Here is a 26,917-nt window from a genome sequence, read left to right on the forward strand (position 1 = left end):
TATCTTCAGCCTTATTTCCCTTTCCTTTCTAAAGTTGTGGGGAAGCCTTAAATTCTGTAGTCTTTATCCTCATATAAACTATTCAGCCTTGTATAGTAACTCTTCATAAAATAGGTATTCTGTGGCAGAACCATAAATTTTGATGAATGAAATGGAAATACTTTAGAAAGTGGGATTCTCGGTCTTTAACTGGATAGCAGATATTCTCTAATGACTTGCAACATTGCAGTTTATCAAGTTTTAATCTAGGCTCTGGAGAGAGGCAGTCTGTTGAAGTCCACCCTAACTTTCTCTTCTGCATATCCCATATCTTTTATAGCAGTGTGCTTCTCATCTCTTCCCTCATTTATTCTGCTTTTCTGCCTCCATGTACCCTCTCTCTCCCCATTATTCTTAGGTTCTTGGTATCTACATCCCATTTCATTTGCCTTTTTTAAACACTTTCCAAACACCTTTTTTAGCATCCCTCATTTCTTCTTCCTTTTCATATCCTGAAATTTTCTCCTTTTGAACACCATACATAAAAGCATGTGATCACAGCAGTGCTGAATAACTAGGAAAGGTCTTTCCCAGCACTTTTCTCCTGTCCTATAGGACAGGATATCTTGTCTTGATGTATCTTATTAGGATATATCCTGATCCAGAACATGCTCACGTGATGGAATCACTGGAAGATCTAATTGCTGGACTTTTAACAAATCCCTTAGAATACATTAAAAACTAGTGTTTTTCAGAAGTTTATAGTCAAATTAGGGCAGATTTTGACAGGGGGAAGAAAAAAAAACCCCTAATTCCTGTCGTAGAGTGATATCCTGTAAAATTTCTAGAGTGGAATTACTAGAGTTTCTCGGTGAACCAAATGTAAGCCTTAACATGGGTAAAATGATGGATTGTTTGTTTCCTACCTGAAATAGGTAGAAATTTCTTTTAAGAAATATCTGAAAGGTTTGTCTTGTTGAAAGGTTCCTGGAAAAAGTCAGTTTGAGGCAGACATGTATGTTGCTTGTGCAGTTTTTAGCTTGACTGATTGAAATTAAGAAAATTACTGGCAAACATTCTTGAAAAGGCCCTTAAAATAGGCATTGCTGTTAGGTTAACCTAGAGGTCATATCAAATCCAATGGGAGATGGTGTTTGTGCCAGCCCAATGACACATGAAAATGCGCACCTTAGAGAGGAATAGTTGCAGCAGAGGCAACGTGGTAGTGAAAGTGCTGTGATGTAATACAGGAGAGGAAGCGATAGGTTATGTGTATCTTAGCTTTGGAATTGCCTGACCTTTCTGTGATTAACCATATAATCCTAAATCTTTTTTGACATTAATATTAATACAAGTTTTTTTATGTGGTTGATTACTGTGTAGTCTCTGTATGATGATTATAGTTGTACAGGTGCATCATAATGTCTTCATTAATACCATTTCTAGCTTACCTTTGGGGGGATTAGTAAAAAGAGATTTTTCTGTGGGACAATCCACAAAACTACTCTGATTCTTCAAATTTACAATGATTAAATAAATTTTTTCAGATAACTTTTTGCCAAACTACAATGGAAAATGTTCTCCAATCAGCGTTCTTGACTCTTGGCTAAAAGATAGATATATTGTTGTGAGATTAAATTCTTTTCTTTCAGGCAATTGTACTTTGTTTTCGATTGCACTTCACAAAAGATAATATCACAAATAACACGGCAGCAGCTACAGTGCGACAGGTAGTTACTGTTGTATTTGAGAGAGTGGTTGCTGAAGATGAACGATACAAAGGTGGGTATATTTCTTATTCTGCTCACTTGTGGTAACCTGTTTTTTGGGCACACATCAAATGCTTATCTTTTTCAGATAGACAGTAAAAAAAGTACATAAATGTTAAAAGAAAATAGACATTATTAATTTTTATTGTCTTTTATACATGTACTTGTATATAGAAAGGAGATGAAATCCTCAGCCATTCCGTAGGTCCAAATCTGTACATCAGTATATCAAATAGATTTTTCTTAATGTGAGAACTGGTCTTAAGGCTGGTATTGCAAAGGAATTTGGAGCAAGAGAGTCATTTAAAGTGCAGGTAATTTAGATCACTTAGTATGAAATAACTCTTAGTGATAGTTCTGAAGAGAACACTTATTTTAAGTGCTTGGTATTCATGAACTTTGATATTCAGTCTAACCTTTATTTCTGTAGAAATGATAAGTTGCGGAAGAATTACTTGACCATTCTTCCAGAATCTGTGTTTGTAAGAACACTTAACGTGTACTTGATTTTGAACAGTTCTTTTGTTCACAAAACTCATTTCTGGTTTTTACATAGATACTATTGAACAGCCAGTTGCAGTTCAAGGAAATAGTAACAGAAGATCTGTCAGTACACTGAAGCCATGTGCTAAAGATGCGTATATGCTTTTTCAGGTAATTGCAGAGCATACACTTATACATTTGCAGTTATAATTGGATGCTTCTCTACCACTATAAGGAATTTCAAAAATCTTCTGTCAGCATATTGATAAGCTCCTTAACCAGAGCCTCAGGTTTTCTTTTGCATAGTTATTGTAATTGGCAATGCAATGTTACATCCCAGAGGAATGATTAGAAAATGAGGACAAAGTGGCTTAGAAAAGGTTTTTAAAATAAATGTTAACTAATAACTAAGCAAGCATGTCTGCATTAATTTCAAGGATCTTTTTTGCTTTAGCCAAACACTGCACCATAGTTCAGTCTTTTTTCTTGTGTTTGGTATGGCATTGTAATGTAGAAAATATAGTGAAAAATAATGATTATATTCATTATACCAATAAAAATCGTTTTTACTTATGAAATTCACTTTTCTTGAGGTATTTTTGAGAGCAGGAATGAACATGATTACTAAAAGGATACAACCAAAGTTTAAAATTTGTTAAAAAGGTTTTTTGCTTGATATTTTATGTAAAAGGTGTATTTGAGAAAAATGAACTTTAAAGTGGACAGTTACTCATCACAAAGAAGGGAGTGAGTTTAGATTTCGTTGTAGACTCAGAAAACTTGGAAACTTTATCGCAGTAAAGGATTGTGAAGAGACTGTAAAAGCTAATGTATTTCTTTCTAAGGATCTTTGCCAGTTAGTTAATGCTGATGCTCCCTACTGGCTCGTGGGTATGACAGAAATGACCCGGACATTTGGACTTGAACTTCTTGAGTCAGTCCTCAATGACTTTCCACAAGTGTTTTTACAGGTAATTAATTCTTGGAAGGAAAATTAGGATTTTTCCTGACATATGTAATAAAATTAAATCCTCATTAATTTAGTGGGAATGTGTCAATATACTGCTGCTTTAGAGGAGCTGTAACTTTTGCATGTTTTCTTTTCCTGATAGAAATGAACCACGTACTTTGTCTGCTTTTTTCTATCCCATACACTTTATATGTTCAACTCTGTGTGTTTGTGCCTTTTATAGAGCGTGTGGTACTTTGTAAGTAAGGTCTTTTTTACTTTTTATTTTGCCAGTTATATCTCCTTCAAAGATGCATTTCCTTATCTTCTTGCATGATTTATGACACTGTTGATGATACAGCTGTGTAGCTTAGTTTGTGGCAACATCATTTCCACAGAAACAATAACTTCCCCCCACCTGCAAAGCAGTAGGAATTGTGACTTAGAATTGTATGATTCTGCTTCATGTGAATACACCGTGATCTTTCAGTAACACATTTTAACAGGCAGTAGCTAAATTCAGAAGTTAATTATATAATAAATGATGTATTAGCATCTTACTATAATTTGCAAAGTACAAGAGGAGTGTGTGGTATGAACCTGACGGTGTCATTTTGTTGTGCTTTTTGGTAGCTTTTTAATGGTGTCTGCTGTTCTTGCTTTTCATTTCCTGAGTGTGTAATTTATACAAAGATTTGTGTGACTTCAGAGCACTTGGTCTTAACACTAAATGTAAATAAGATGCTTAATCAGAGCTACGGGTAGCAATTAAAGAAAATCTGTTTTTAAGCTGTGAATTGATTTTCATTTGTATAATTTGTTCCTAATATGAATTTTTCTTTTTTTCTTTTTCAGCATCAAGAATTCAGTTTTCTCCTTAAAGAAAGGGTATGCCCTCTTGTTATAAAGCTCTTTTCCCCAAATATCAAATTCAGACAAGGTTCCAGCGCATCATCTTCCCCAGCACCAGTGGAAAAACCGTATTTTCCCATCTGTATGCGTTTGCTGAGAGTAGTTTCTGTTTTGATTAAGCAGTTTTACAGTTTGTTGGTAAGAATATGTTCAAATTTTATTTATACAGATCTGGTTTTCTGTGTGTGTACTGGTACTGAGTTCAGCAGAGTGTTAGCTGTTGGGAACAGTTGACCTATAGTGAGGGAAGGAAAGTCTGAATTATATCTTCCTTTTATATGTGTTTGTGTTTACTTGTATTCTACAAGTAAGCATTCTCCATTCTACTTGTATAATTTCTCAGAGTAGCTTGTTAGCTGTCTTTGGATTTTTCTGTAGTTGCCAAAAGGTTAGTTCCTTTACTTGACTGTCTTTCAGTTAAGTTTTGGGGAATCTTTAAATCCTCTTGTATTGTTTGTTTGGCTTTGAATATGTTAGTTGTGGTGCTTGATGATAGTTGCTAAGAGGCTTTTGACTTCTGTTGCTTAAATAAAGTGTTGGCAAAAAGTTTATAAAAGATATTTATAAGTTTAAAACCTTGTTCATTTATTATGCCACTTACATTTCAGCTGGTTTTTACTTCCCAAGTTTTAGGTACAGTATTTGTTTAAAAGAAAAAAAAGATTTTTTCTTTCTTTCATTTCTTTGTTGTAGCACATTTTAGAACTTTGTTGAAATGTCTGTAAGGAATTTAACTTCTTGAATACAATTACATATGTGATGTTAGCTTGGCAAAACAATATCATGATTATTAGGCATATATTGTATATTACTTGAAGTGAATGCTTGTTAAAGCTTTTTAGATCCTGTGCAAAACTTGCTAGTATAGGTCTCCTAATCTGGAACAAAAGTTTTTTGGAGAAAATATTTTGCAGGAGGCTTTTTCTTTTAATTTAATGGCTGTGAACTGTATTTTTTAGGTAACGGAATGTGAAATCTTTCTGTCATTGCTGGTTAAGTTTCTGGATGCAGACAAACCACAGTGGCTAAGAGCTGTTGCAGTAGAATCTATTCACAGGCTTTGTGTGCAGCCTCAGCTATTAAGGTACAACATATCGAACTTCACTTTTATGTGAAAGTGAAGAATTTTTTTTATTTTTCTCTGGTGGAAAGGACTTCCGAAAGTATTGTAAATATTTAGAAACTTAGACAATAAACTCTTCAAGATGATTTTTTTTGGATGCATTTGACCATGCTTATTATCCAGGAGTAGCTGAATTATAGTTATCTGATTATCCCAAACCCTCTGTGTCTCACCAGTATTAAAGAAGCATTTACCCAAAACTAAATTTTATTATTTACCTAAATATTTGCAGTTAAAATGTGCTTTTACTCTCTAATTTGTCAAATACTTACTATAATTTTAAAAATATTTTACAGGTCCTTTTGTCAGTCCTATGATATGAAGCAACATTCCACTAAAATTTTCCGTGATATTGTGAATGCACTGGGGTCCTTCATCCAGTCACTGTTTCTTGTAACAAGCACAGGGAATACATCAGCAACACCGAACCAAGCTGGTAAAGTCTTGTCTTACTATTGTTTTAATTTTCCAATATTTTCTTATTATAATTTTGAATTGTTCCAGTTTATACATTTGGTTTAGTACAATTCTGTAATTTAGCATGTATTTAGGTGAAAAGCTTGCTTGAGGTAAACTGATGTTTTCAGGTCTGTTACAATGGATGATTTTATCTACCTGTAGCCTGGCATAGGTTTAGCCCCCAGTCAGCAGAGCATTACCCATCCAGCTGCATCCGCTTCTAGAGTGACCAAGCTCTTGGTTCAGAATTTTTCTGAAGGAAACTGAGGGGTTTACCTCTGATTTCTGACTACTGCAAATTTGATTCTACTTGCCTAATTTGTTTTGAGGTTTTGTAAGGGCTGTGTACACCTGAAGCAGTAAGACTGTGTGTGTTTGCTTCCTCTTTTGAGAGACAAAAGCTAATTTATTTTTGTTTTTTAGGGCCAGAACTGGATTAAGAAAGTCAAAGGATAGAAAGGAAGATCTGTGTTTTACAGATGATCTTTGCTTTTCCTGTAGGCAGAAAATAGTTCATTACTGAAACTAGATTCTTTCCTTGCAGCCATTTTGGCATTTCACTAGGTATATTTTTATTTTTGTAAGAAGGAATGGTCTTATTGTTAATCCCTTTGCAGGCAGTCACATCTGAGTTAGGGTGCTCTGCTTCTTCACATGGCTCTGAAAGCAGAAGCCCAGCAACAAACAAAATAAAAATAATTTCTAAGTGTTTCTTTTGACATGCCTTCTTAAACAAGATAATAATTTGATAATTATTCTGATAATGTATCAATAATAAAAATATAAAATAATAGGTATATAATATCAAGAGAGTGACCCTGTCAGCTTAAAAACTGTGTAATGTATGTGTTTGTCCCGCAAAGAGAATGAAATGGGAATCTTTGTCATTAAGCTTTGTGAGTACTTTCTCACTGAAGTCACAAACGGTTTCCAGCTTCTATAATGGGAAACTTTGCAGAAAATCAGGCTCAGGCTACAGTTTTATCAGGAAAGTAGATTTGTATGGGTGTATTTATTTGTGCTTTCATGAATGTTTTTTTGTGCAGTCTGGTAACCATGACTCGGAGCGCTTTGGAGGTAAATGGATTATCTGGCACTGAGGTATATAATTAAGTGTACTGTGAAAAAAAACGTATCTTTTTCTTCTAAGGGATCTGAAAATGAATAACCTTGTCTTCAAAATGCTGTTGTATTAAGGGGAAATAAAATGGTCAGTGTATTTCCCTGCTGCTGATTGCTTTTAGACAGCAAGAGATAGGCATCAGAATGCCTAAAGGAGTGTCTCAGAAGTGGGCACAAATATTTTCCTATTTTTCATTGCAGAAATCTGTGCATCACCAGTGCTATTCAACTTTTTATCAAAGTTAGCCAAATATACATAGTTATGCCAAATTACGTGCAAGAGCTATGAATGAGGAAAGAATGAAACTGCCTGATCATGTGTGTGTGTTTTCTTTATTTTTATTTTTTTTAAAGAAACCTGTCCAGTAAGAACTGAATCAGTTTTGTCACTTTTTCTCCTAGTCATTTATTCTTGCACTAGCAGTCAAAGAAGTATCTAAGTTAGCAGGTCTTTCTTTTCCTCCTAGGACATTAGAGAGAATTATGGTTTTGCTATAGTTTAAGGGATATGTGGAGATAAATTTTGCTTTAATTAATAAACATTAAAAAATCTGGTGTTAAACCCATACATGTCAGTGCTCACTCATAAAGGTTGGTGTGTTCTGAATTCCAAGTTGGTGTTTGCATTGTTTACATGGAGACATTTATCATGGTAGCTATTGTTCAGTAGCTGTCTGTATGGAAGCTGACAGAGCAATTTTATTATTTTTGGGTTAGTTTAACCCCTTATGGTAAATCAGAAAAGCAGTTTTCATCATGGAATACACACATATGCAAGAAGCTATTCTTAAATATTCACTCTCCAAATTTACATTTCTCCTTAGTCTGAAACAGCACTGTAATACAGTCTTGTCCTTAGCACTATTACTATTTCTCTGGCTTATCATTCCAATTCATTTTCTCCGTTAACTTTTCACCTTTTTTTCTTCCTGTCTGAGTTTTTCTCATGCATTTCACTTTCTGTTTCTTCTCCTATGGCCACGTATAACAGACAAGGAGCAGATCAGTGCAACTTAATTTTCTCTCAATCTTCCAATTATTATGATAATCCTGTGATAACTGTATATACCTTATGAGCATGCGGTTGTCTTTTGAACTTCAATCTTGCAACAAGGTAGCCCTTTCATAGAAGAAGATTAAAGCTGCATCTACCTAAGCTTTGTATCACCTTTATTATACAGGTGTAAACCTTTTACCTTTCACTGTAAGAAGTTATGTTGGTACAAAGATGATTTTATATGACTAACTCCACACTGGGATGACAAATAACTACACCAGTGTATTGTGTTAGTGGCAGTACTTTGACCGTTTTGGTTTAGCAGTATGATTTATGTTTTAATCTGATAAGCTTTACTGTATTAAAGTGCATAGGCTTCTGTGTGCATTTGTTTTGCCTGAATTAGTGAATTAGCCTCTCTATATCATTAAAAAAGAACATACCAAAATGAAAGTTGTTAGACTGATGCATATAGGTGCTTTGTGGCACCTTCCTGAGGACTCGGCCTTTTCTCTCTCCTTTGTCTATACAGAGAGACAGTCTGAACTTGTGGCACCTACTCCTAATAAGTATCAACTTGTTTATACAGAAGTCCTTTTGTCAGCTTTTTTTGGCTTCTTGGATTGGAATCAAAATTTGTTCACTTATGGCTGTTGGTTGACATGTTGTTGGCTCTTCCCTGATGTTTATTCTCCTCTAGCTTGGAGCAGAACAGATTCAAACCCTGCAGTTCTTAAACTACTGAATTTCTTCATGTGGCTTTTGCATTTTTGAAATCTTTCAAGTTTGTGGTGATCTTTATTCTTGGAGTGACTAACTTGTATTTCCTATAATTTCATGAGTTCTAGATGTAGCTATTCAAATAATCCATGACATTTTATTTAAATATCTGTTTGATGCTACACTTACATATATATAATGTTTATTTTATATATAAAATATATATAAAATATTTTTTTCATCAAGGCCATTTAAGTTTAGTTTGCTCATAGAGTGTTATGAATGTTGCTGCTGCTGTACCTTTCACAAAAACATTTTATTATGACTGAAAACGGAGCAATTGATATCAACAGTGCCTTTTAAGCTAACTACTCTGCACGTAATACTGTGTTTTAGACAGCAGGGGGAGCACGAATATAGTGGTTCCCCCTTTCCCCCCAGAGCTGGTGGTCTCAGGTTGATCCATGTATCTCAACATAAAAATTAAGTATAGAAAAAGGATGTTTGGTGGTAACTAAAATCAGATTGTGAGACTGGTTAGTTTTATCGCTTTGTTTCCCTGAACAGGAAGCAATGTGGCAGGGAGCGCTGGCTCAGCACAAGCCACCCCAGGAGTGCTTGGAATGGGGGGGGGTGCAACTGTGTTACCTGCGTTTGAGTACAGAGGTACCTGGATACCTATCCTGAACGTAACAGTACAAGGAAGTGCTAAAGCTACCTAGTAAGTACCACTTTCCATTTAAAAATACATATAATAAAGATCTTTATTTACAACTTGATTATATAAGGATTTTTTAAATTAGTTAATATGGAGGTGTTGATTCCACTGGCAGTTGAGATTTTGTTTTTGTCAGTGCAGTGAAGCGATCTCATTTTTTTTCATTGTTTTGTTAGTGTTTGGTATTCTGATCCAAATATCCCCTATGGCTTTAGCGTCTGTTGCAGTTTTCTTTACCACACCATTGCAGTGTTAACTCTTAAGTTTTAGGCCTCACTATAGTAAATAATAATTTTAGAATATCTTTTAATGGCTTCTGTAATGGCAAACAAGAGAGGCATTAAACCAGGGGAACATTAGTGTGAGTGGAAAATAGCTTTCCACAGTGCTTCTACTGTATGGCAGTTCTCATGGAACAGGATATTTTGATAGATGCTGGACAGGTTGCCATTCCAGGCACTGGAATATATTGACCTGTATACCAAGGTTAGACTGTGAATGCTTTTTAGTATGACCAGCTAGTTTTTTTCTTGAAGAGTTTGTTTAATGGCGATTGTATTTTCAGTTTACAGAGCTGTAAATATGAGGTTTTGAAATAGTGGAAGTTTTTTCATGTCAGTCGTGACCATTGAGGGTCATCTGTTCAAAACTGCAAATTATTTGCACAGCCCACAAGATTTTGGTGTACTAATACTCAGTGAAATCAGCAAATAGTCTGGCTCTCAGTACTTTTTTAATGCAGAGATTCCCTTAATTGCCTTTGAGGTTTAAAAGGAAAAATTCATCCTTAGATTTCAGAAGTTTAACGGCTTGCATGTGTTAAACATTGCCTCTTGACTTTCTGTTCTAATATTTCCTGTAAATATCCTTTTAGTTTACCTAATCATTCTTGGGAATCCCATCCCATCCTTGGGGTTCTCTCCTCGTGCTGTCATTAGATTTTCATAAAATGGTCAGATCTCATTTTTGTGCAGTGATTTGATTCCAGGGACATGAATTGTGAACAGAGCTAACAGATGACTTTTTGCCAGGGTAGACCTGTCTCTTCCCAGATCACTGTGCCTTGTCTTCCTCTTTACACGAGAAAGGAAATGTGTTTTAGAGAACAGATGGAGGAGATTTGCATTCAAGACTTGTCATACCCATTCCCTTGTAACTCTAACAAGTAACATCATTTTTCAGTAGTTTGCTCTCCCATCTGTGAAAATAAGGGTATATGACGTCTGTCTCGCATGTGTCTTAACTATAAAACTCAATAATGATTTTAATTATTTCTGTATATAAATTTTCTATTCTCAGTTGTAGGAGCTAAAACTGCTATGTTTTAAAAAATGTTAGTAGTGTAAAATGTTGTGAACAAAATTTCTCTAATATGAACAATTTTTAGTAAATGTAAGCATATAGGTTTTTTTAATATAAACTTTTTGGAATATGAAAAAACAACCTATGTTAGGGTTCTGATCCCAGAATTAAGAACCTTTTGAGAAATATTTTCAAACACTTGTTAAATAAGTCCATTATTTTAACGACTTCAAAATTTAGACCTCCTGGTCAAAAATGCGTAACATGACAGTGTTAGCAGCATAAGACTTTAGAGTGGAAAGGAGAAATATAAAATAAAATTACAGTAATTTTGAAAAAGACAAAACTTTTATAGGCTTATTCTGTATGAAATTGTTGTAGTATCAAGATGTAATATGATTTTTTCAAATGTCCGTCATTTTTAACACTTCAGTACTCATTAGCAGTGACATTTTTATAGTTTTGTACAGTATAATGCACACAGTTTGTCAAAGGTTATTTTTAAATTGAATTTTAAATGTGAAGTCATACTTTTTTAAAAAAAAAATCGTCTTCTGTTGAAAAATTCCATTAAATTTGGTGACAAGATTAAAAATACTACTCTTTTCGTTTACTGTTTTGATGTACTTCAAGTCGATTAGAATTGAAAAAAAAAAGATGAAGACTTAATGGAAAGAATGCAGTATTATTACTTTTTTGTTACTTAACCAACTCACTTATTAATCTCTGTATAAAGGCTTGTAAGTCATGATGAATGTTTTTCCAACTATTCTGCATTCTGTGAGGCTGCTAATGGAAAAGTATAGGCTTGTACTAAAGGAAACAGTGTAGCCTGTTGATTAGTGTCTGTTAGTTTCATTATTGGCCAGGTGTTTGTAGACACCCATGGCCAATTTTAGGCAATCTGGTTTTCTGCATAACCTGAAAGGCTGCCTCAATTTGTCTGAGCTACATGCAACAAGATTTGGAATAAGTAGAGAGGGTTTAAGCAAAAGTAGAAAGTTTGCATGCATCAAATAGTTTGGCTGGTTCTAGGATTTCACAGCGGTTTTTCTCTCTCTGCCACATTCTCCGAAGTAGCCAGATGATAGCCAGCTACAGCGTAGAAGTCCTGTGGTAGCGTAGTACTGCGCTGAGGCTCAAGTGTACCTTTCAAATCAGTACCTATTTGAATGCCAAACTGAGTTGACACAGCTGTGTTTTTCATGACTACACCTTTTTCTTTTATGGAGTCATTGTGCCTCACTTAATTGGGACACCAAAGCCAGAGTAACAATTACCTTACATTTTTTGTCCTTACTGTTCCTCCATAGAATGAGCATTAGTCTCCACTTCCCCCACCACTTTGTGTCTGCCTTGTCCCACTCTAGATCTGATAGTAGAAACAAAAGTTGAACTGCCTGTACTTCATAAGTCTTCAGATATCTAAGGCTACTTTCTATAGGAAAGTAGAAAGTAGAAATAATATCTGAAGTGTTATTTGTTTGGGAGAAAGAAAGAAAAGCCTTTGGGCAGAAAGGACTGGTGATAAGGTGGTATAAAAGTGTCTTTAACTTGTAGCTGGAGTGCCTGGCCCTAAGAGTGGTTTGTAGACCAAATCATGAAAAATGGTTTTTGGTTGTTGGAGTGGTAGGTAGTTTCTGTAGGACTGACTCTCCTTGGGCAGACACTGGTGCTGTAGCAACTACAGTCTGTTTCCTGCAGGATTTGTAACTCGGCAGTTCTTTATGTGCTTTTAAGGTAAAAAAATGAAGAAAAGTGGCAATGAGACAACAGCTCTAGAATAGTGATGTTTTAATTGCAGGGCATTTGGCAGTGAATAATGTCAGCCGTTCCTCTTTGTACAAATAACTTTCACTGTTTACATATGCATTTAACATAGTTGATGGGAGGTGATGAATATTTGGTCATATATTATCTTCCAGTGGCAGGGTTTTCCAGTTTTATGGACTCAGTGATAATGATCACGGAACATGTGACTTGTTCTCAATTTGTTATAACAATATTCACACTGTCACACCGCCTTATTTCCTCTTTGTACATTCTTCTGAAAAGGTTCTTTTGCAGTAGCTTTAAGCAGAATGAGAATACGAGTAGCAGAATTCATTCAGTGACACTTCCTTATATGTGTTAATGTCTTAATATTTATTTGCAGATCCACATACTATACTTGGAGTTTCTACCCTTTTATTTATTTTATTTAGTGACTTATTTACTATTTTAATTAGTAACTTAATTTGTGAAGTAGTTTATTTTCTGGAGTTTCTGTAACTCTCCAAGGATGATATTTGGGGCCTTTTTGTAGTTATCGGGTGTTTGGAAACTTGTTTTTTCTTATTGTTTTTTGTCGCAGTTGTACTGTTACACATTTACTTGTAATGCTTTCCATTTTTTAGTTTGGAAATGCTGGACAAAGTAGAGCCACCTACAATTCCTGAAGGCTATGCCATGTCAGTGGCATTTCACTGTTTACTGGATCTTGTCCGGGGTATCACTACCATGATTGAAGGAGAGTTGGGAGAAGCTGAAACAGTCAGTCAAATCACAACAGAGGCAGCCTCATCATCAGCACAGTCTTCAGAGAAGCAAGATTTGCAGTCTGTATCTGACCAATCGGACAAAGACCTAGGTATTTGAAAATGCAAATAACACAAATTACAACACAAGAAATGAAATCTTATTAGTACAATTGTATGTTTAATATATGTACATTCTTTTTATTATTAAATTTTTTATGGAGACATTCTAGCATCTACATCATTAAGATTACTTTGACTTTTATGAGAAGGAAGGTTAAAATAATTCATGCTTTGTTGTTTAAATTTATTGTTTTGAAATATTATGTAAAAGCTTTCAATGAAATAGTAATTTTTAGTGATTTTTATCATTTCTAATTATGTTTGAACAAATATTTGGAAATAGTTTTTAAAGTTTCTGAAATAACTTCTAATTTTGGGAGGGTTTTTTTGTTTGTTTGTTTGTTTTAACAGAACAGCAGTAGGTTATAAAAAGATACTTGACTTTTATGTACTGTTTCTGTCATATAGCACTTTAGCCATAGTCTCCTTATGGTGTTTTAATACTGATTTACATGTATGTGTGGGATTGGGACAGCAGAGGGAGTGATAATAGGTGTTGTGTTCTCCAGGACTACTATTCTGCCTTCTTGTGTTCTTAACTCTGCTTAACACTGAGATCCAGGAAGGTCACAAGAGAGATCCTGACTGAAAGAAATGTGGCAGTTACAAGCACATTACAGAACTCTGTTTCTAGTGACAAGATGAGAAGACACATGTTTTAGTGGAGAGATGTTAAATAAGGATCCAGGGAAGAACTTACCTTCTTTAGAAGCAGAAATAACAGGGGCTTGTATTTGTGCAGCATATGAGGAGTCAGTATATGCACATGCAGAAAGGCTTGGCTCCCTGGAGCGATTTTACATGGTGTACCAGGAAGGCGGGATTGTGGCGGTGAGGTTGGTGCCAAGGCATCAGCGCTGCAGAGAGCAGGGAAGTGGGTTCGTCCTGGCCGCGGGCTCTGGCCGCCTCAGCCGTGGAGCTCTCCATGGTGCTGAGGCAAACGGGCTCTGCGCAGCGGCGCGGCAGGGCAGAGGGAGGCAGGAGCGTGGGAATGATAAGGGCAAATTATAGGTCTGTGAGACCTACAATTTTCTCCTGTTAGGTCAGAGAAATGAAAAAATGTTCCAGGAACCTGGAGAATTATAAATGCCAGGGGAGAGATGTCTTTCCATCACTGCAAAATTTCAGTGTGTGTTTCTTGCCTACCCCATGTCCCTAATTTATGCACTTCTGCATGCTTGTTTTTATAGACAAAGTCTTAAAATCGTTGTATATGCCTTTGTAGGGTCTTTTGTGTAATTTAGTGTAAGCACTGTGTGCAGTACAATTAATTCTATGTGGTAAGCACAAAGGAGTTTATTAGATTTGGTGATCACAGAATCACAGAATGGTTGAGGTTGGAAGAGACCTTTGGAGATCACCTAGCCCAACCCCCCTGCTCAAGCAGGGTCACCTAGAGCACATTGCACAGGATCGTGTCCAGGCGGGTTTTGAATATCTCCGGAGAAGGAGACTCCACAACCTCTCTGGGCAACCTGTTCCAGTGCTCTGTCACCCTCACAGGAAAGAAGTTTTTTCCTCATGTTCAGATGGAACTTCCTGTGTTTCAGTTTGTGCCTGTTGCCTCACGTCCTGTTGCTGGGCACCACTGAAAGGACTCTGGTCCCATCCTCTTGGCACCCTCCCTTTAGATACTTGTATACATTGATAAGATTCCCCCTCAGACCTCTCTTCTCCAGGCTAAACAGGCCCAGCTCTCTCAGCCTTTCCTCATAAGAGAGATGCTCCAGTCCCCTAATCATAGCCCTCCGCTGGACTCTCTGCAGTAGTGCCGTGTCTCTCTTGTATTGGGGAGCCCAGAACTGGATGCAGTACTCCAGATGTGGCCTCACCAGGGCTGAGTAGAGGGGGAGAATCACCTCCCTCGACCTGCTGGCAACACTCTTCCTGATGCAGCCCAGGATACCATTGGCCTTCTTGGCCACAAGGGCACATTGCTGCCTCATGCTTAACTTGGTGTTCACCAGGACTCCCAGGTCCTTCTCCTCAGAGCTGCTTTCCAGCAGCTCAACCCCCAACCTGTACTGGTGCATGGGGTTATTCCTCCCTAGGTGCAGGACCGTGCACTTGTCTTTGTTGAACTTCATGAGGTTCCTCTCTGCCCACCTCTCCAGCCTGTCCAAGTCTCTCTGAATGGCAGCACAGCCCTCCGGTGTATCAGCCACTCCTCCCAGTTTTGTATCATCAGCAAACTTGCTGAGGGTGCACTCTGTCCCTTCATCCAGGTCACTGATGAATAAGTTGATAAGTGATGCTGGGAATGTATTGAGAAATGTAAATGAAAAGTACCTTTAATGTGTAGTTTCCATATTAGGAGTTGCATTGATGACTTTTTTTACTTCAGCCATGTTATTTTAAATGTGGATGTTTAAATGGTACTGGTGTGTGTGTGTGTATACATTTATATGTATATGCACACACACATATATATGTTTTTTAAATACACTTTACAAGATCCAGCAGTGAGCATTGTGCATTGGTGCCAATATTTTATTTAATAACTTTCAGTTATATTTTTCTGCTACAAACATGTATATACATTTCTTTCAAGTTAGCAGACCTGTCTGGGAAGAAATGGTGAATGCATGTTGGTGTGGTCTTCTTGCTGCATTATCCCTCCTACTTGATGCAAGGTATTTCATCTTTTGTATCTCTTGTTCTTTCATAGATGGTGTTCCCAGTTATATCTTGAACTGAGTTTTGAAACTGCTCAAATTGACAGAGAGAGTATGACAGAGAGCTCTTCATAGTACATAAGCAGACAATACCAGAGAAGTTTTGTGTGTTAGTGATGGGTAGATTGAGTGAGGATCTGTTAGGAGTAAACTACATGCAAGTCCCTGAAAGTGTGGCATAAAACTCTAATGTACATAGAGCAGTTGTACATATTTGTAATGCACATGGAGCTCTTAATACATAGAGAGCAGTTAATTACATTTTCAAAGTCTTATGTTTAAACTATTTCATTTTTTAAATTCTTTTTTATTTTGACTGAATGTTTTGTCGCATTAAAATGATTCCTCTCAAGTCTTGATTACTGTTGATAAAGTGGCTAAATAATTTTTCAGTACTTGTTAGCACTATACAGTCTTTCCATTGAAGTGGAATAGCTGTTTAGTAGGTAAAAACTTTGGCAACTTAACTGCCCTTTTCTAGGAGTCTTTAGTTATCAACCCCCTTTTTCTGAAGTCAGTGTTAAATATCTCCTTGTAGTCTGCTTTGTGCTAAGTCATTCAGAACTAAAGACCAATTTTATAGGAAATGATTCTAAATAATTTTGTTGATTGGTTATGCTTGCTCTTCAGCATTTATTGTGTTGCCAGTTTTAAAGTGTAAGTTCTCATTGCTTTCACATTCGGTTAGCTGCTTTTTCTGTGTGTAGATTAATTCCTACTAAATGATATATGCTCTTTCAGCACTGATGAAGCTGCCACTGAAAATATTTTAAAAGCAGAGTTGACCATGGCTGCACTTTGTGGAAGATTAGGTCTTGTCACGTCAAGAGATGCCTTTATCACTGCCATTTGCAAAGGATCCTTGCCTCCTCACTATGCCCTTACTGTATTAAACAGCACAACTGCAGCTCTGTCCAGCAAATGTATGTATAAACATTTCCTTTATTATATGTTCAAATATGTTTAGTTTTGTTACATGTATTGTCCATGTTAAAATAACTCTAACCCCAACTTTTTTCTCAAGATGTGGTTGAAAACATAAATAAGAGTAGTGTTCTTTGGCATGAAGTATTTGGTTATATTAATTTAGTCAGAATCCTCAGGCAGGATTTAGACTGCCTGCCTTTCAGATCTTAGTCTTAGTCTTGCAGCATCCTAAGCCTGCTAGGTACTGTTCTACTCAAGCTAAAACTTACTTCCTTGAATGTTTAACATATATCTAAAGTTCCTATTGTAAGAAGATCTACTATCCTAAAGCTTTGTATGATGTGTAGTTAAGACACTCAAACTCTTGGATAGTCCCTGGGCAAAAATCACAGATACTCCAAAGTTGGATAGAACTTCCTTCATTTGTGGTGTACTTCAGTCTTTTCTATAGTTGTCTAGTGACTGTAGTACTTACTGAGTAAATGGCAGGTCTTAAGTTCTTGGCTCCCTTCAGCTTACAAAGAATAAATTGATGCTTCCCACATCCTGAGAGTGCTACAAGCACCAAGTTATGGGATATGCTAGATGGTGGTGTACTCTGTTTCTGATTTTGAAATTGAATTATTATGTAGCTAGAAATGGAATTACCTGGAGAATATGCACATGGGTCTAACAGTAGACCTCTAACATAAAATGAAAATACCCTTGTTTGGGAACAAGGACCAGAACCTCTTCTTCAGCCCACCAGCTGAGTATATTATTAGATCGTGAGTCCGTGAAACAGTGCTAACAGTGAGGTTCTGTTGTCTGCTAAAGTGCAGTACTTTTGCAAGTTGCAAATGTAGTTTAGAAACATAAAATAAATTATGTCTGGATATTTTTATAATATGCTTTTTAGATTTTCTGAGGGGAGAGAAGCAGTGAGCTTCACCTTTTTATATTTAGGTTGGTATGTTACTCTTCTTTCTACAGCTGAGTTACAAAAAGGATCCCTTATAGACCTGTATTGGAAAAACATCACAACATAGCAGATATAACACCTTTATTTTCAGACTGCACAAGTACAACAGTAGCACAGAGTGATTTTATACACATAACTGAGTTGAGGCATATACTCAACCTGTATGTGCTTGCACAAATATTTCGGACGTAATATATATTAACAAGTTGCAAGCCATACCTTGTAGTTAATGAGGGACAAATTAATACTGGTTCCTTTAACCCTGTAAAACAATACTATAATAATCTAAATATATTTGAAGATCTCAATGTAGTGAGCTACCTTAAAGCTAGTACTGTGATAAAATTCACAGAAATTTGTTTATCAGAATGTGGTGGTTGTTACTACAGTGAGTACTGGCTTTTAAGTTTGGAATTTTTTTTTATTTTCCTCTAGCGTATTCTATTCAGGGACAGAATGTTCAAATGATCAGTCCCTCAAGCGAGTCTCATCAGCAAGTTGTAGCAGTAGGTCAGCCCTTAGCTCTTCAGCCACAGGGAACAGTGATGGTAAGTAAAACTTGTAAATGATCTCTGTCTTGCTTAACAGATTCTTTCTGCATCTCACTGTGTCTCAAAAGAGACAACAGATAATCTTTGTTTGTAAGAATGCTGTTTATCTGAAATACTTTCTTAGGCTCTTAATTTAGACAGCAAAGCTCTGTAATTGTAAAGAAGGTTTGCTCCAGGCTTTTATCTGAATTTTAGTTCAGCTCCTGCCTATTTTGTTTGAAAGCCCTTGGATCTCAGCTCTGTTATGTGTCTGCGTGCAAAGATTAGCTTGTAAGTTTTGTTGTGAGACAGGCTCTGACTTTGTAGAGAAGATGCGGTTAAAGCCGGAGTACTTGAACTTGTGTTTTTGATCTTCCAGTTCCCCTGTGAGTTTTCACAGTTCTATATACTATGGTTGTCTTGCTTATGACCCACTCTTCGGTCAGGAGCTTCTATTGCTTTCGGTTTTACCTGGTTTGACCTTTACATGTAGCCTGTTCTCTGCTTAGTTCAATGAAATAGCGTCACAACATGTCTCAGTCTATCTCCTAGTTAGAAAAGCACACTGGGTTTCTGATTAATCTCTACTGTGATTTACATCACAGAGTGTGATTAGAGGAGAATTATTCAAATCATCATTGGTATTTTAAGACATATATTTTAAGAAATGGTCAGAGCTAAATATTAAAAGGGAAAATAATAAAACTCTGAAGTCCTCTTGCTGCAAAACAAAGCATAGCAATTTCAGAATTCATGATTTCTGTGTCGTCCTGTCTCTGCTGCAGAGAACTTGGTTGTGTGGCCTTATATAATAAAAGGAACCAAAATGAATCATGTTCATGGGCTGAAGAAATTTTTTGGTAGGACAGTCTCATTTTTGAAGTGCAGAAAAAGGATCTGGATGATGCAGGAAAAAAAAACGGTGTCCAGATAGCAAACTTCAGAGTCAGTCTTGAAACACACAAGTAGCTGGATGACATAAAATGCAAGAGGCTATTTTCTAATTCCAGACAGGAAGTCAGTGACCTATATTCTACTATGTTGTGTTTGCCAGGCATATTTTAGCATACACTGTTGTTTTTTTTAATTAGAAGAATCCATTTGAATGGGATTTACATGGATGGATTATTATTCCAGAGGATCCAAATGGTAAAACTTAGTGGCAAGTTCAGTGAAAAGCTCCCTTAGAAATAGCAGTGTTTGACCTCTCAGTATTCACAGCCTTGAGATAGTAATAAAGAAGGCAAGTAATCATTTTCATTGTATGGAAGCATCTCTATTCTTGTTAATATTTACTTGATTTTTTTTTTTTTCTTCCCTTCCTGGAGGATGATGATTGGCTTCCCCTGTATTGGAAAAAAGTTCTCAGTCTAGTTGGTGAGATTCACAGAATCATGGAATCACAGAACAGTTGAGGTTGGAAGGAATCTTTGGAGATCATCTAGTTCAACACCCTTGCTCAAGCAGGGTTGCCTAGAGCAGGCTGCCCAGGACCATGTCTGGACAGCTTTTGAATATCTGCAAGGATGGAGACTCCACAACCTCTCTGGGCAACCTGTTCCAGTGCTCTGTCACCCTTACAACAGTAAAGAAGTTCTTCCTTAGATTCAGATGGAACTTCTGTGTTTCAGTTTGTACTCTTGTCCTGCCACTGGGCACCACTGAAAAGAGTGTGGCTCCATACTCTTTACACCCTCCCTTCAGATATTTATATGCATTGATAAGATCCCCACTCAGTCTTCTCTTCTCCATGGTAAATAGTCCCGGCTCTCTCAGCCTTTTATCATATGAGAGATGCTCAGTGGTGCACCCACTAGTTATTGACCTCCAATTAGACTTTGGGCCACTGATCACAACCCTCTGAGCTCTGCTGTTCATGCAGTTTTCCATCCACCGTACTGTCAGCTCATCTAGCCCATACTTTGTCAGCTTGTCTATGAGGATGTTATGAGAGATAGTGTGGAAAGTGCTACTGAAGTCAAGGTAGAGAACATCCACTGCTCTCCCCTCGTCTATCCAGCCAGTCATTCCATCACAGAAGGGTATCAGGTTGGTTGAGTATGATTTCCCCTTTTTGAATCCATGCTGACTACTCCTGATCGCCTTCTTGTCCTTCATGTGCCTGGAAACGGTATCCAGGATGAGCTGCTCCATCACCTTTCCAGGGATGGAGGTGAGGCTGACTGGCCTGTAGTTCCCTGGGTCCTCCTTCTTGCCCTTTTTGAAGACTGGAGTGACATTTGCTTTCTTCCAGTCCTCAGGCCTCTCCTGATCATCACGACCTTTCAAAGATGATTGAGAGTGGCCTAGCAATGACAGCAGCCAGCTCCCTCAGTACTCGTGGGTGTATCCCATCAGCGCCCATGTACTTGTGTATATCCAATTTGCTTAAGTGATCCCTAACCTGATCCTCTTCCACCAAGAGAAAGTCTTCAGATTGTTATACTGTACATACTGTCACCAGTGTTTGCCACACAGTTTACAAGTCCTTTACTTTGTTGGATGTACTCTTCATTAACACATTAAGATATGACAAAACAAAGGAGAAATGTTTTTCTTTTAATGGAACAGGAACACATAGAGTGCTCGTTAAATATGTTGACCTAAAAATAACCTTTGCACAAATGTTTGAGGCACACCCAGTTACGCCATGATTTTTTCCACCAGGAAACAATTCCTAAAGCAAACCAAGTTTGTCAGGTGCGAGAAGCTCTGGGATTTGGTTTGAAAATTCTTCAAAATTTAGGGGAAAGCTTCTGCTGGGAGTGTTCTGAAGTGGCATAAGCTGAGTGTTGGTCTGCAGTCTCAGAGCTCAGAGGTGGTCTCATCCAAAATGGCTGTGTATGCATGTGAAGCAGCGTTCTCCAACCCTTTGTAGGGCAGCCTTGGCCATTAGGGTATTACTGATGTTTTCTTTTTACACTCATAATTGAGACTTAATGTTGTCACCATTTATTGACATCCATATACTCCTTTTGTATCCTGATCCAGTGCTTAAAGTCTGTAATAATAGTCAGGGCCATATGACCCAGATAACCATTTCATTCAAAGTGTGTTAGACACCTGTATGAAAACATCTGTAATTTCTGTAACACTGAAAATAATGTGACTTTTTGGGAGGAGAGAAGGCACTGATCAAACTGTATTCAACGCCAGCAAGATAAGACTGAGGGATGAATTACTTATGTAAAACAGATACATTGCACCAGTGCTAATTTTAAATGTAATCTTTAAGCTATTTAGTAAAAAAATTTTTTAAAAATTGCAAGTTTCCTAGAAACATTATTATTGTAGAACAATATTATTTTTTTTAGCTGACTTCAAAAAATATCCAGTGTATGAGGACATTACTCAGCTTAGCCCACTGCCATGGAGCTGTTCTTGGTACATCGTGGCAACTTGTCCTGGCTACTCTTCAGGTATGGCATAGGAAATAAGTGTATGGTTTCTGATGCCTTGTTTTTTTGGTTATAATTTGTCTTTGAGTGTTTATGTGAGCAATAGAAAAAGCTTTGATTCTGCTCATGGTGTACTTTGAGTTGCCTTGAATAAGTACTGTAGCATTTCATTTGAATTCTGTTTGGCTGGCTGGCTGCCCACTAACTCGGGTAGTGTTAGTTTCCTTTCTGTCTGAAGAGATTTCTCTGCTGAAACACTAATACCCGAGATCTAAATATTTCTGTGTAAATAAATATAAAATAATGTGTTTAAATATTTCTACCACTTTATAGAAATCTATGTTGAAAAATCATCCTTTTGTATTTCAGCATCTTGTGTGGATTCTGGGATTGAAGCCAGGTGTTGGGGGTGCCTTAAAGCCTGGAAGAGCTGTAGAAGGGCCCAGTACAGTAAGCATGATTGTTCATTCTGTAGCTTAATGATGATGCAGTGTTTGCTGTTGCAATCTATAAGATAAATTTCTGTTTCTTTTTTAGGTTCTGACTACAGCAGTTATGACTGATCTGCCAGTTATATCCAACATACTTTCGAGGCTTTTTGAAAGCTCACAGTAAGAGACCTCATCTTATAATTAAAATAATGTGTGTGTATCAAACTTGGCAGTGCTTTGATAGCTGTTATTTTTCAGGTATCTTGATGATGTGTCCTTACATCACTTAATAAATGCCCTTTGCTCCTTGTCTCTGGAAGCCATGGATATGGCCTACGGAAACAATAAGGTAGAAAAAAGAGTCCTTTATTTTCCTTTTCGATGTTTTTGTGAGACAGGCAGAAGATTTGTCTGCTTGTTTTTTAAGCTAACTGCTTCTAATATTAAGCCAGTAATACATTTGATACTCTAGACTATAAAATAAGTTAAGAACCAGAAAATATCTTGATTAAAATGGTTCGTATGGTTACTAAATCCTCTGAGCATTTTCACTGTGTTCCTGTTACGTTTTTTGTTAACTAAGGAATGTCATGGGTTTCCATTAATCAGATTACGGTAGATAAAATTTTAAAAAGCCCTTTTAAATTCAGAGGTTAGGTATTTTGAATGGCACAGTACATTCTGTGAGGTGCTCATTTTTACTTCCTTTTTTTTTAATAATACACTTCAAGAATAAGCATGACAATTTTGATATTAAAAAAAAGCCTGATAGTTCTTATTTACCTGGGAAAATGATAGAATTTCTGGCAGCCGAGAAAACAACTTTTGGCCCAGAATTGTTAAAGACCCTGTGATTGAAGAGGATTGAACATATCTTCTCTTAGGCATAATCTAATTCCAGAGGAGGGTTTCTGAAAGCCCTGTTGCTTGATCTTTTACACTAGAGATAATAGTGACAGAAAATAAGTAAATAGAAGTTTGATTTAAACTCTTCTGTGTTTAGAATATCTGACAGTTATAGCATCAGTTCAATTCTTTAAGGCAGAGAGAGGAAAATAAACTAAGTAGTTGGTGTTTAAAATCGGTTGAAAAAGAGAATAAAAAATCAGCATAAACGGGAACAGTGAAGAGCAGAATAATTCCAGTGCAACAGTAACTTTGAATATATGTTGTTTTTTTATTATTGTTTTTCTTTTTAGAAGTCTATTGTAAATATTTGCATATGTATTTGATAAATGGAAATTTACATATTCCTGCAGAGCATTTGTGAAGCTGAGGGAAGATAAAGCAGAAGGGGATCCTTAAATGAAATAATCTATAATGTTTGTTTATATATAATTTCTGACTTTAAAAGTCATGATGGAAAACAAGTCTATTTTGCTAGTAAAATATGTTATGTAGTCCTGCCTCATACCAGTTTTATAAAAATGAGAGTTTTGAAAGGAATATTAGGACTCTGGCTCCATGTTCAAACTAGGAGAAAACTACGTGAAAAATTATGAAAAGAATATTCTTCGTGGTATTCTGTTGCTACCCCCTTGTGGCTTCTCTTGAAGTACTGCAGCTGCTATGGAAGCTTCCAGTCCTGCTACTTATGCTGTGAATATTGTCACAACAGTTTATGAAATACAGTACTCTCATGCAGACTAGCTACATCCTAATTTATAAAATATAATGTAGAGAAAGGCTCTAACATTATTTCAGTTACCTCAGAGTCATGTGTTCAAATTCCATTTTACAAAGGAACCATCGCTTTTTGCTGTTGCTAAATTACTGGAAACGGGACTAGTTAACATGCACAGGATTGAGATTCTTTGGAGACCTCTGACCGGTCATCTTCTGGAGGTAACTGCTTTCTTTTATCAGTCATCCCAGAAGTTAATTTGTGATAATGAAGATCTTGTGGAAATGCATTTCCACAAGTGTAATTTTTTTTTTTTTTTAATTTAAACCCTATTTAGATGTTTTATGCACTTTGTTTGTACAACTTGAATACATCACAGGTTGAATTTAAAGGTGAATTTAAATATTTAAATCACAGTATTTTATAGCTCTTACTGACTTTCTCTTCATGGTGCTGTCTGTTGGTGTTATATCTTATAAACACAGTGATAAATATTAGTTTACAATACTTCACATATGATTTATACTCAATAAAGCACAAGAATGTTTTATATTGGGTTCACATAGTACAAATTGCTAGGGAGACTTTAAGATACATTTTTATGCCTTTACCAGATAGATTGAAGCCATTAGATTGACCAAACTTTTTTTTGTTTTGTGGGGTTTTTTTTGTTAATAGTAAATGTAAACTAACATTTTGGGCGGTCTCATAGAAGCAAATCTTGTATAAATAACAAAATAGTTGTCATTACCGTATTTCAGTTTCTTGAGTAACTATTTTACCTTCCATATGAAAAAACGTGCTTCATCAGGGGAAAAAAAAATTAAATTTTGAGTTTGAATTTGGAACTAAAAACAAGTGAGGGTCTGTAATTGTTAAGTTTTTATCCTGTTCAATGATGTGTAGAGGAGTGGAAATCCAAGAACAGGTTGGATTTAAAGTGGGTAAAGGAGAGAGATTTTCCTCCTCATTTTCCAGCAAGTGTTGGACACTTCCTTAGAACCAGTACATTATAATAATTTTATTTCAAACAGTATTAGGGATTGGCCATCTCTAACCTTATTTATGCAAATCAGCTCACCTCCATGTAATCTTACCTTTTCTTCAGGAGAAAGAATTTGAATACTTAAGAGTCTAAAGGCTTAAAGCAAAAGCATCTCTTTCTCTCCTCCCCCCCCAGCAAATAACGTTCACCATCCACATCCTGGGAGTTCATGTGTCCTCTAGTAAGCTGTCCACTTCAGTCTGTTATCTATTACGGATATTTGCCACTGTTTTGGAGAAAATACACATTTTAAAGTGTTGTCTGATTTCCTTTTAAATCTAAGTCTTCAAGGAGCAATGAGGAAGGAGAAAGCACCACCCGCAAATTCAATTAAATGCAACCTGGGGGAAGAATTCCTTCCCTGTCTCTCAACTGATGGTCTGGTCAGATTCACAGTATCATGAAGCAGTTCAAATTCTATCTTTTTTTTTAATATGGAGTAAGGAAAATATGAGTAATTCAGGAGAGTAGCTATGTCTTGTCTGCATTTTGGAGGCTTTGTTTTTTGTTTGTTTGTTTGGTTTTTTACATGAAGCTAGCTATTCTGTCTCAGCCTTCTTTTCAGTTTTGCTAGTGGCTAATAAGGAGACAGTCTGCCATCCCAAACCATCTGCCTTCATTATGAACCTGCCTTGGACCTTGAAAGGTTCTGAATTCTCACATCATCTGAGCTAGGGCTAGAAGGGTGGGTAGAAATAATCATTTAGAGGTCAATGAGACTGTAGACCTCTTTTATCTTGTTTGACAGACACATATCAGGTATGGGAGCACAGTTCATAGTATGTTTGTATATGTGGAATGGATTTGCATAGTATTTTTATTTTGCTGTTCTGTGAAAAGCAACTAGCAAAACCATTAGGTTTAGATAATTAGGATGCAAAGAACAAAAAGAAACAAAAATGCATTGGAAACTTAAGCAGATTCTCAGTGTTCACTGTTGTTTTGTCAAGCTTTTGAAATAATGGTTTCTAAGCCTTGTTTTACATTCACCATGTAGTTACTTTTTGTATTTGAGCATATAGAAGAGCAGATGCTTGGATTGTCTTGGTTACTATCATGCTTCCACAGTTGATTATGTTAAACTGAATGTGGAAGGTAAAACTTGTATTTCATAGTATCCTAAGACCAAATTAAACCTAAGAGTTTCAGGCATGCTGCATTAGAGTTCTTTGGTGCTTTTTAATCTATTATTATCTGAATTAGCAATTAGTACCTTGACATTGGAGAATGTTTTGAATTGAACTGCTGTGATCTTCATTTTCTTTCCTTCTGTCTTTCCCTGCTTCCTGTTGCTTCCTTATTCAGAAGGTATGTCTGTCCAAAACATAAGTTTTCTTTTTGACTGTCAGACTTAATTTTTATCGTTTAGAGAATTGCTGTATTTTATCTATTATTGTATAATATTTTATTATAGTTGTTTGTAAAAGTCTGCTATAATTGAAATATCCAATTTTTAACCAAGAATTGAATATATTTAATATATAAATAAAAAGGGCCTTAAACAAAACTGTTGTGTTTTCAGGTCTGTCAGCATCCAAACTCCAGAATGAGAGAATGGGGAGCAGAAGCTTTAACTTCTCTCATTAAAGCAGGACTGATGTTCAGCCATGATCCTCCTTTATCACAAAATCAGGTAAAGTAAGTTTATGCTTTACTTTTCTGGAACTTGCAGTGAACATGAAATCAAAATCTTCCCTAGAGGAAGTTTTTTACAGTTCAATGAGTAGGTGGCATTCATAAAGCAATTTTACCATTGAGTTTATAAAGCCTAAAGCCGTAACATTCAGATGTAACTATTGAGAATTGCCTCATGTATTCTGATGAACTCTCCCCTCCTTCCTTTTGCAAGTGCATAACAAAGAATGGTGCTGCTTGCACATTGCGTCCATTTGTTAGAAGGAATTGTGGATCACCCTCAGGAGTGCAAAACAGTTTCAGAATGTTTAGAAGCATATGTATGATTTAGTGGCAGGCAAAAAATAAATTTTCTTACCTTGTAAATTACAGCTATTCAGTCCATTTTTAATAAAACATTCTAATATTTTTACTGAGGTTCAATGGATATTATTTCCAAGATGTGTTTAGTAGGATGCTTAGTCTAGCCCTGCTGGGTCAGCATAAAATCGCATGATGTTTTTATACAACTGTGACAGC

The 26,917-nt window shown here is 36.4% G+C and overlaps 1 protein-coding gene across 8 annotated transcripts in view; it reads left to right on the forward strand.

The window, feature by feature from the left end:
* The window catches only part of MON2 (MON2 homolog, regulator of endosome-to-Golgi trafficking), a 78,769-nt gene that overhangs the window by 21,534 nt on the left and 30,318 nt on the right, over positions 1-26,917 (forward strand). For all 8 annotated transcript variants that reach the window (XM_026074189.1, XM_026074190.1, XM_026074191.1 and 5 more), the window contains 17 exons: positions 1,632-1,761; positions 2,305-2,402; positions 3,077-3,202; positions 4,036-4,230; positions 5,052-5,176; positions 5,512-5,651; positions 9,081-9,234; positions 12,930-13,162; positions 15,724-15,805; positions 16,589-16,770; positions 18,171-18,283; positions 21,580-21,684; positions 22,033-22,113; positions 22,201-22,274; positions 22,353-22,443; positions 23,838-23,939; positions 26,286-26,396. In XM_026074189.1, coding sequence (XP_025929974.1) covers positions 1,632-1,761; positions 2,305-2,402; positions 3,077-3,202; positions 4,036-4,230; positions 5,052-5,176; positions 5,512-5,651; positions 9,081-9,234; positions 12,930-13,162; positions 15,724-15,805; positions 16,589-16,770; positions 18,171-18,283; positions 21,580-21,684; positions 22,033-22,113; positions 22,201-22,274; positions 22,353-22,443; positions 23,838-23,939; positions 26,286-26,396 — 2,142 coding nt within the window. The remainder of the gene's footprint in view (positions 1-1,631; positions 1,762-2,304; positions 2,403-3,076; positions 3,203-4,035; positions 4,231-5,051; positions 5,177-5,511; positions 5,652-9,080; positions 9,235-12,929; positions 13,163-15,723; positions 15,806-16,588; positions 16,771-18,170; positions 18,284-21,579; positions 21,685-22,032; positions 22,114-22,200; positions 22,275-22,352; positions 22,444-23,837; positions 23,940-26,285; positions 26,397-26,917) is intronic.

Source organism: Apteryx rowi, unplaced genomic scaffold (genome assembly GCF_003343035.1).
Source record: "Apteryx rowi isolate R43461 unplaced genomic scaffold, aptRow1 scaffold_380, whole genome shotgun sequence".
Taxonomy (NCBI): Eukaryota; Metazoa; Chordata; class Aves; order Apterygiformes; family Apterygidae; genus Apteryx; species Apteryx rowi.